We start from the raw sequence: 11,127 nt of genomic DNA on the forward strand, positions 1-11,127 counted from the left end.
TCTAATAAGAAAGCAATTATATATGCTTAGCTAAGGAATGATTATTTTAGTGAAACTATGAACTGCCTTTCTTAACTAGGTAACGGATATGTCTGATCCAGCTGATCTTTACATCTGTACTTCCTGTGCATTTTCCCTATGAAAGTGCTGTGTATTTATTATGTGCAAAGTGACATGAACAATTCATAAGGAGGCAAACAGACACCAGTTTAGGTTTTTTTATGGTGGGCCTCTTGTTATCCACAAAATGCATTCAGGTAAAATAGTACGATTATGTAATTGATTCTTTTGCCTTTTGACTATGTTTACAATGCTGGACAGGACATCTTAAGTCATTAGGCGTTGAGCCAGACATGGTGGGGCTGACACAACTATTATTCTTAACATAATGGGATGATGATGTCAGATGTGCCAACACTGGAAACCCACCTTTTGCTGGTACTGTGCTGATGCTTTGAACAGGCATTATTCTGCTATTTTTATTGCTGCTATTAGCTTAACACTATTATTACAATTATGTAAAATTATTTGTTGAACTGTATCTTTAAATGGTCTGGTGTTTTATTTACTTTTGTATCAAAATTTCTATTTCTTTATATGGAATGTGTGATCAAGCAAATTCAAAGCATTCAGTGATTAAAGGGTATATTTATCTGCTAAACGAAATGTCTTTACTTGTTTTTAGAACCTATCTAATCTATCATCCATCGCCAGTGATCTTTTTGTGAATCCAGTAACAACAAGAACATGAAGAAAATGTATGTGAAATGTGTGTACTTGTTTATCAGGAAAAAAATCAAACAATACCAGTCAAAAGTTATAGGACTCAATGATCGTTTATTTTCCCCATATATAGAATGATATTAACGTTACCAGAAGTGTTTGAAGTATGTAAAAATCAGGCATAAGTAATTAACAAAAAGTACTTCCGGAAACCAAACTATTTTTAGATGTTAAAACTAGTTAACAAAATCTGATATTAATATGTCATTAATGTTTATGACCTGTTTTGCATTTAACCTATGGATTAACAGCATTGTTATACATATCTTCAAAATCTTCGAAAGCTAAACTTTCCAAGATAAAAACTATTTCTCTGTCCATATTTTCATATATTTTCAACATTTTTCTTTAACATTTCACACAGTTTTTCAGTTAACTGATTTTTGTGGCATCATGGGCTATGGAGTGATGTTTGTTGACTCCATGACCATGCAATGATCTCCAGACCCTAGACATTCAGACTAGGATCAAACCATGTGCTTTCATATAGGTACATAGAGGCCACAATCTATAGCTCGAAAACCACAACTCTTTTTTGCCATGTCTGTGCCGTCTACAGAGTACACGATGGATGCCATGTGACTATGTTGTGTGTACTTCTATGTGTGTTTAGTCACCAAAAAACTTAAAAAACTCAAATGACCACAAAATTCTGCCCAAAAGCCGCCATCCTGTGGTAAACTTAAAAATATTCTGCCTCAACCAAAAACCAGTAACATAACTAATGCTTTCAATATACCCTGCTGAATAAAAACACCAATGTGTTTAGTGTTGTAACTCCGATCTTGGCTGAGCTAGATACATTCAGCTCAATACAAAAAGCTGTGGATACTATACTGCACTGCAAGTCACAGAGCAAATCACAACTGGAGCGAGAAAAACAGGTGAGTGCCAGAAACATTTTTGCTATTGAGACATAGGAGTAAAAAATCTCTTCAAATTGTAAAAATTGGTTCATTAGTATCACAATTCAGGCTTTTTAAAGTAATTTAAAGTGTGCTATTTTCAGGTTGCAATATGAAGTACTTTATCATCTTTATGGGTCTGACTGTAATTGCTGATGTGAGTACACAATGATTTAATCAGGAAACTGTATGTTTCTTTTGGTCACTCATGATTTATCTGCGTTCATCTACATTGTTTTGATCACTTTGATCCTTTCATTCTTCGTCTAGATCACCTCAGCTAAGGTAAATCCATTCATATCATCAGATCTATTAGGTTTGTTAACATTGCCACTTTAAGCTGTACTTATTTTTAGAAGCTGCGACTTATCAACGGTCTGAATGGTGGTCTGGTTACTGGTGTAAATGGACCTAAACCTGTACGTGGTGGGTGGTCTGAATCCACCTGTGCGTTCTGGTGGTCCTGCTGTTATTGGACAGCCTCCGTTAGCGCAGGTAGGAACTGAAAATTTACCAATTAAAAGAACAGTTCTCCCAAAAATGAAAATTTTGCTGAAAGTTCACTCAGACCCTCAAAGATGTGAATGAGTTTGTTTTCTTTATCAAAACTGATTGGAGAAATGTAGCATTACATTACTTGCTCACCAATGGATCCTCTGCAGTGAATGGGTGCCGTCAGAATGAGAGTCCAAACAGCTGATAAAAACATCACAATAATCCACAAGTAATCCCACACGACTCCAGTACATCAATTAACGCCTTGTAAGTAAAGTGAAAAGCTGTGTTCATAAGAAACAAATCTGTTAAGGCATTTTTAAAACCATCACTTCTGGCCAAAATAGATCCATAATAATGCCTCCAGTGAAAATATCCATTCCCTCTTTTGGTCTCACTCACTTGCTACGTTTTTTGACATTGAAAACATCTGAATACTGGATTTGTTTGTTTACAAACACACAACTTTTCACTTCACAATACATTAATTCATGGACTGGAGTCATGTTGATTACTTGTGGATAATTGTAATGTTTTTATCAGCTGTTTTTACTCTCAATCTGACGGCACCCATTCACTGCAGAGGATCCATTGGTGAGCAAATGATGTAATGATAAGATTTTCTCTAAACCTGTTCTGATGAAGTGACAAATTCAACTATAGTAATCTTGGTTGGCCTGAGGTTAAGAAAATGTTCATTTTTGGGTGAATTATTCCTTTAAATACTTTGAATATCCCACTAAAAGATAATGTCTTACACAGACAAATACTAACTCTTCTGCTCTTTTTCCATATGTGCTTCAGCAGCCACCACCAGTTCCCTTCAGTCCCCTCAACATCGGACCTCAGTTGGCTTACCCTTTTGTTTCATCTAATGGGGTATTTATTCATTTTCATTCACTATGTTTGTGTAATAATATACATTTATTTCTGTCTGAATGAATGTAATTTGGGATGTTGTTTTGTTTGGACTGCTCTGATCATTCAGGGGTTTGCTGTATTACATTGGTGGGACCCCAGAATCAACCAGCCATGATCCCTCTGCAACAACAAGCTGCGGTACAAAAACAACCCTTCTAGTTGCTAATACTATTCTAATGCTATAAATTATATGTATGGGCTATAAATATGTTCATGAAGCTATTACTAATGCTTTTAGACTGGACAAGGCCCTACTGGAAACAATCAAGCTGTACCACCAGGCTCACTGAATAGATTTAAGGTACATTTTATAAAGCAATTACAGGCACAAAAAAACCATTGTGTTTTAACCAGTGTTATTTTTGGCCACTGATCCAAAATCTTCTCTGTAAATACCTTTAACTTTATCCTATTTACTTTTAGTGATAGTGTCTAAAACTACTAATACCTAACTTTAACTGATATGTATGTTCTTAGTAAAACATGTACTGTAACTTCCTTGTTTAGCCATAGTCAGTGTTTATGCAATACTCAAAATCAGGATTCCTGCCATCCACCTTTCTAACAGTGTTAAATCATTTCTTCTCAGCGCTCCTTCCTCAGAAGGACCACAGCAAGACCACCTGTCTCAATCACCCAGGTTTGTAGAAAAATTATTTTGTGTCTTTCTAAAAATCTGTTGATTCGTAGCCTGCATAATATAATTTATCATTTGCATACTACAGATGCCAGCTCAAGTCAACCCTGCTGTGTCTGGAAACCCTGTTGGGTAAATCTGAGTGATGCATGTGTTGAAATAGCTTAGGTGTGTTTTATACATGTGTTGGCAGTTATACACTGATTTTAATGTACGATAATTAATACTCTTGCTGAGAAGCTGACTGAGTTTGTTTCTTTTCACAGATCCTTTCAAGATATCTTCTCTTATCTGCAATAAATGTCATTTTTAATTTAGAATATTCACAGCTAAGGTAAAATGTGGAGTAAACCTGACTAATGCTTTGCCTTTATACTGACAAATTGTCACTATCTGTAACAAATGTTTATACTGAATACTGAATAAAAGTCACTAGTTTGTTGCAACTGTGAATATTTTCTCCTTTGATTTCACCCTCTTCATCATATGATAATATTATGACCAACACCTGTTTCTTTATTCATTGTGTTATATTGCCATCTACTGACAACAGTGTTCTTAAAGTTAAAAAAGCTACACTATGCAATTGTTTAACAATGTAAATTTATGAAATAAATAATATAATCATACAAATAATACCATCATGATAATCATCTTCATCATCAATGTTTAAAAACGAGTTTCTCGAGTTATCACTGTTTTCTATTCCCCGTCCCTAATTTGTTTCAGTACCTCACATTACGGCTGTGTATTATTATTTTTTTTGTCAGTCTCTGACATAGCTAATTTATGATATGGACACTGGTCCAGATAGACTGCTATTTAAAGAAATCCATTACAAATAGTATAACAGACTAGGAGCATGTCGAAACTGGTTGGCATCAGGACAGAAAAAGTCTCAAACTCATCAAATTTACATAGATATGGACAATAAATAAATGAATAAAATATAAAATAAATAATAAGAAATAATAATATATATATATTTATGATTTTAATTTCTTTATGTCTTTGACTTAGATATCAAGCTGCTCAGATTTGTTGGTATTTGATCATAATATACCATTTACAAGTTTAGGTCAGTATAAGACATTTATTCAGCGAGGATGCATTAACTTGATCAAAAGTGTCAGTAGAGAGATTTAAAATTAATTTGTGCCTTTTGCTGATACATTTGAATTATAATATAACAATCATATTTATGATTTGGAATGCCACAACAGCTTTTTATTTATTTAACAAATTTGAATGCTTTCATGTGACAGTTGAGTAATGGCTGCTGAATATCTATTACAGAAATAACATTTTAAAATATATTAAAATAGAAACAGTTATTTTAAATTGTTATACTATCTCATTACTGTTGTACTGAATTTTTTTTTGGATCCAAATAAACGCAGCCTTCATGACCATAACAGGCTTTGTTCAGAAAATCGTACAGACCGTAAATGTATATGTGTATGATTCACTATGGGTATTTTCAGGAGTGTGCAAATGGTTTGTGTCACAACTATTTTGCTTATCAAGGACAGAATATAAACGTTTTTATCATTGTAAGATAAGTGTTGAACAAGTGTTAACCTTCTAATGTAAATATGTTCTGATGTCTCAATAAATAAATGCAATAATGAATAAATAAATAAATACTCACTTCCAGGTACAGACAGACAGAATTTCAAAAATTCTAAGAAATATACAGCTTTTTTTCTGCCTATAAAAAAACCTATAAAATTGAGACATGCTGGGTGTTAAATCAAGTCTGCATAGCTGGTGACTATTTGTCAAAAATAGAAAGCATCGTTAGATATTGGCTGATTGTATTATAATGCCATCTACTGGAGTCTTAAGGTTCCTGAACAGTTTAGAAATGAGAGAGGTACACTATACAGCCAAGGAAACACAAACCATTTGTGTCTGGTTCTTCTGTCTGGGATACTCAGCCCTTAAACCATGTAATTACTGAATAGAGATGACCACACAAATTGCCATAATTATTGTTTTGAAGAGAATGATTCAATCTTGTTTTTTTCATTCTCAGTCAGACAATAATTTGTCTCTTTACCTGACAGAGCAAACAGCTCTCCTTTCAGTCTGCTTATTAGTCTGTGACAAAGCTCAATCCTGATCTTGGCACTGGTGCGTCTGTTCTATTTGAGTTATGCATTAAATGTTTTTAGTAACTTTGTATAATATCATAATGATAGCTGGTCTCATCAAACACATACTGTACATATACATACTCAAACCCAGACAATAAATAAATGAAAACAATTTGCAGCTCATTTGACCATAATGATACATGTCTATATATGATGCGGTTTAGACAAATTGAGACACATGACACACTGTATGTGTCACTCACAACTACAACCTGATATTATAAGAGGACATGCACCAGTTTAAAAGCAAAGGGGAAAAGACGCTAATAGTTTGCACTTCTGCTCAGCCTTGAATGTAATTTTATTTTCTCTAACATTCTGCATTTATTGACTGTAGTATTAGTAGTATATATAGACAGTACCAGTAAGGAGTCTTTTAAAATATATATCTAAATAGTTTAATTCTAAGGACTGTATCTTTCTGATTTTAGTATATGTTCATTCTCATTGATTTTTCATCCACAGATTACCAAGATGAAGTTTCAGGCCATCTTTTCCATGGCTGGTCTTCTCAGCATTTGCACTTGTGCTCCTGTAAGTCTTCATTAATAAATTCATGTTTTCAGTTTGTATCAATAGTTACAAAACTGTTTGTGTTTCACAGATCTACCATCCACAAATTGGAATAATTGGAAGTAACAGTAATGAGGTACATTTCTTGTGAAGTTTTGTCACAAATGACACACTAATTATTATATATTAAATTCTACCATTTAAAGTTTGGAGTCAATAATTTTTCTTTTCTTTTGCTCACCAAAATGATCAAAAACACAGGAAAAGCAGTAATATTTCAAAATATTATTATAAATTTAAATAATGGTTTTCTATTATAATATTTTCAAGTCTGCATTTTCAGCATAAATACTCCAGTCTTCAGTGTCACATGACCCTTTAGCAATCCTTCTAAAATGCTGATTTGATTCTCGATTTATTTCGAGATTCATTAATTAATAAAAAGTTCAAAAGAACGGCATTTATTTGAAATAGAAATCTTTTGCATAAATGTCTCCACTGTCAAAAATATATATGGTATGTGTATGTATATGTAGTACAGTTTTGATATAAGATTTTCAGTTGTTATTTATTCAGTTGTTTTCTGTCATGCTCACGACTGTTACTTGTTCCTTCTTTGTAGGTTTTGGGTCTCAATGGACTTACTCTGGCAGGTTTGGGTCCAGCGCAGGTAAATCAGCTTCCAGTCACTGAAAAATGTAGATAGCTTGAACATTTAAAAATAAAATCAGGAATAACATGTTTGCCTTGCATATGACAGAGATATATAATTTCTTAACCTGAAACATGGAATTACTTGGTATGTTCTGTTGGCATAGTATGGTGCTAAGGGGCTTGTTTGAATCTCTGCTCTCTTTCTCCTTAGGGAACAGCATTTTTTCCTCCCTTCCTGATCCAGCAGCAGCCCCCACAGGTGCTCAGCTTTAACCCTGCTATGCAGGGACCATTCCTGCCACCTCAAATAAACCAGCTGAACCCAGCACAGTTGCCCCCGTTGCAGCAGGAGCAGCCCATACCTGGCATTATTCCCAACAACGGCTTACCAGCACAGAATCTTCCCCCGGTACAAAAGACTTCAAAGGGAACATCATGGATTTCTTTTTTTCTGTTTTTATCCACACATTTCTTTTTTTTTTAATTATATTTTTTCTGGAGAGTAAAAAAGTCATATTTTGTTTTTAGGGTTTTCCATTCTTCCTGACTAATCTATATCCTTTGAGGAACACTCCTGTGAGACTGGCACCAGACCAGTACACTGGCCCAAGTGTTCAAGCCCAGGACACCATGCAACCAATGCAGCCAGTGCAACCAATCCAGGTATTGTAAAGCCTTTTCTTACATTTTTCTCCTCCTTCTTAACTGATTTATTAGGCAAAGAAAAATGATTAAATGAAAAGTGTATTGCATTTTTAAAGTGTATGCACCTTTATTTGACACATCTCAAATATATTAACCTGTTAACTGTCACCCTGTCCTGTATATGGGACGCCTACGTTTACTTCACTAAATCCTTATCTAATCATGACAAACTATATATCGTTGGAAAGGTCTAAGACTCCTAAATAGATATTTTACCAATGTTTTTTGTTAAAAATTATGTAGGAAAAGTAATAGATTAATTTATGACAAGAGTGCACCCTCAAAAATCTTCATCATAATAGGAGTTCTGACCTTGTCAAAAAAAAAAAAAAAGTCTTCTTCGTTGCCTTTTTCTCTGTCACACTTTAGAAATAATCAGAAATGATATATCAACTGAAGACTTAAAATCTCAAAATTCATCCTTTAAAACCCATTTTAAAATCAGACATTACATTACCACAAAAATGGTACATCAATATCATGTTATAAAAATGTTTTTGTTCATGAATTAAAAAAAAAATTTTAGTTTGGAAAGTGCACTTTCAAGTCTATGTTCAAAAATATGAGTGACAGTTAAGGGGTTAAACATATTTAATATTTAAAATATTTAATACATCATGTATGTAAATTTACATTTAATCATTTAGCATATGCTTTTATCCAAAGTGACTTTCAGATGATTAAATTTAATTACATGATGTAGTCTACAGGGGCTTGTATTTGTGTTTTCTTTAAAAGAAAATATTTCACATTTTTCAGAACAGGGGGAAAGCAGACCCGAAAGTAACGTCTGCTCCTGATTACCGTGGTGATCGGCCCGTTCCTGGAGCTGGAGAGGTTTTTTCAGAAGTTTTCTTTTGTTAACATGTTGCTAATAACCAAACATGACAAAACATGACTGGGCTGAATAATTACCGCAGAATTTGTAGACAGTTTGTTAACCAATCCTGTCTCTGACAGGGGCATCCTGGGTTCTCATTGTTTGAGCCGCTCAGAAGGTTTCATTATTAGAAAGGTATTAAAAGTTTTCTAAAATTGTATATCATACCAGTTAATTATTCAGAATATAAATTTGTTGTTGGTGTTCCAGATATCCCACCATGGAGACCCCTCACAGGAGACATTTTTGTTCAACTTGGACATATCAGTATGTTACCAAATAAAATATAATATGCTCTATTAATTTTGTCTAAAGTTATTATTTTTTTCATGTTGAAAATACTCCTTTTTACTCCTCCTGAAACTTGATTTGGAGCAGTGGTCATATGTATTAACTATTAAGAATACAAGAATACACTACAGTGACAAAATGATCAAAGTCAGTGTTGATGCTGGAAATTTTATTGAGCAGATTCTCAACAGTAATGATTAAAGAAAAAATAAAATCAGCAAATTAAGAGTGAACACCCATAAATATGCATTAACTAGCAATAAAATATAAAAAAATCTATATAACACATTTAAATTCTATTGCGGAATTATATAACAGCTGAATGTTCACCTGTGGAAAAAGAAAAAGAGGTTATTCAAAGCCAAAATGAAGTTTTTAATCAAACTAGGTACAGCAGTCTGCCTTACCAGTGTGATTATTGTACATGGCTCTTTTCTAGTTTGTCCCATGATCACTTTCAGACTCTGCCTGGAGAATCAGAGTCAAAAGCAATGTTGAATAAATAAATAAATAAATATAATAAGAGAATCTAAAATGTATACTCAAATACTTCAAAACCAGTCACTTAAGAACCAAAATACTGACCTTCATGAATGCAGGGAGCTGCAAAGACAACCCGGACATTTAAAAGATCAAGAGAAAATACAGAATGCAGTTAGGTGAAAAATGATTTTAGGTACTGGCAGATGTCTATAATGTAACTGATGTGATATTAATACATATTCCTGATTACTTACAAGCTGTGTAATTCCATATTCAAAGGAGATTTTTTGCTGTGGGGAACAAATATACAAAAGACTGTTGTGTTGTTTAAAAAACTATATTTAGTGCCCAGATATGCGAGGTCATTCATAGACTCCAGATGAAGATGATATGACTTACTGTTGCAGTTGGGTTGTAGATGAGCTTCACATAAGGCTGTTAGATATGGAAAGTGTATTTACAGATTTGGTAAACTGAATTTAAATGTACTTTTAATGTTACCTTTCTTTAATATACTGTATGTTATCCTTTTATATATGTTATCTTTCTATTTATTAGATATAGTTTATTAAGCATGATGAATGTTCATTATAGTGCATGTTACCTGCGGGCCGTAGAGGGAGAAACCCTGACCATACTAAACGAGATAAAAAAATAAATAAAAAAATAAATTAAAAAAATTTCTTACACAACAAAGAAATCATATGGAACCTATTTCACTATAATTAAACAGGTTTTAAAATAAAAACAACAACAACAACAACAACTTTACCCCCAGTTCCTGAGGTCTATTCACTCCACCCTGTAAATCATAAATTATAAAGTCATAAATAGTATACATTTCTTCAATATGAAATATTATTATATCTGCAAGAGAGATTTATAAAAAAAATAATTGAATTACAACTTCATTACCTCTTTTGGTGGCTGCATCTGCCCTTTGCCCTGGATGGAAAAAAATATTTTCTGTGTATATCATAAACCTTTAACATTTACTGTCTGTTTAAATTATAACGCTCATTATGTGTTCAATCCTTCAAGTTAAACAAAGAATGAAATTTAAAAAGACATATTGTAAACTATTGCAAATGAAAAATGAATGGCAAAGTATTATCTTTACTTAGACGGTTTCATTCACTTACTTTTGGTAAGAGGAACACATTCTCTCCCTGAAACAAAGGCAAAAATTAATTCTGATTTTATCTTCTGTTTTATTGTATATTTATATCTTGAAATACAGTGTGTTAGGTTAATTAATATCAATTTCCCCAGTATAGTGGCATTACCTCCTTTAGATGGAAAGCTCTAATATTCTGTTAAAGGGAGAACATATTTATTTGTTTATTTAGTGTTGCTTTTTGATATATTTACTCATCTAAAAAAATTCAAGATTATTTCTATTTCTGGGTACAAAACAACAGCACCGTATATTTTACTCACCTGCAAAGTGACATTGTCAGCCTGTGTTGATCCAATTGAATAAAAATATTAAACACAGATTTCAGACATCATATGCATTCAGTTCATGACATTTAATGTCTTTAGTTGAATCATCAATATCTTACCTTGAAGATTGGAATGAACTGCCTGTTATCCTAGAAAATGTATCAAAGTGAGCTCATAAATCTATACACAATCAATAGCAACTCAACATAAAACCCTGGTTATTCCCTGAATAAATTTGTGAAAAGTGCATGTTAA

The 11,127-nt window shown here is 33.1% G+C and overlaps 1 protein-coding gene and 1 long non-coding RNA gene across 3 annotated transcripts; both read left to right on the plus strand.

Annotated features, from left to right (window-relative positions):
• Positions 1-3,194: 3,194 nt before the first annotated feature.
• LOC122136078 lies at positions 3,195-4,074 on the plus strand. Its single transcript, XR_006153904.1, has 5 exons — positions 3,195-3,242; positions 3,343-3,405; positions 3,694-3,744; positions 3,830-3,909; positions 4,008-4,074. It is a non-coding gene; the product is annotated as an uncharacterized LOC122136078 (long non-coding RNA).
• A 2,225-nt stretch (positions 4,075-6,299) lies between these two features.
• LOC109098508 lies at positions 6,300-8,955 on the plus strand. 2 transcript variants are annotated; one of them, XR_006153905.1, is made up of 8 exons: positions 6,300-6,434; positions 6,505-6,549; positions 7,036-7,083; positions 7,279-7,476; positions 7,596-7,730; positions 8,537-8,609; positions 8,733-8,787; positions 8,863-8,949. XR_006153905.1 is itself a non-coding variant. In XM_019112103.2 (8 exons), exons 1-7 carry the CDS (start codon positions 6,375-6,377, stop codon positions 8,781-8,783), a joined length of 615 nt encoding a protein of 204 aa, XP_018967648.2. In that variant the 5' UTR covers positions 6,300-6,374; the 3' UTR covers positions 8,784-8,787; positions 8,863-8,955. The 2 variants fall into 2 exon arrangements, 1 of the variants encoding a protein (XP_018967648.2); XM_019112103.2 differs by having other exon boundaries at positions 8,532-8,609; positions 8,863-8,955.
• The last annotated feature ends 2,172 nt before the right edge of the window (positions 8,956-11,127 follow it).

This window comes from Cyprinus carpio, chromosome B1 (genome assembly GCF_018340385.1).
Source record: "Cyprinus carpio isolate SPL01 chromosome B1, ASM1834038v1, whole genome shotgun sequence".
Lineage (NCBI taxonomy): Eukaryota > Metazoa > Chordata > Actinopteri > Cypriniformes > Cyprinidae > Cyprinus > Cyprinus carpio.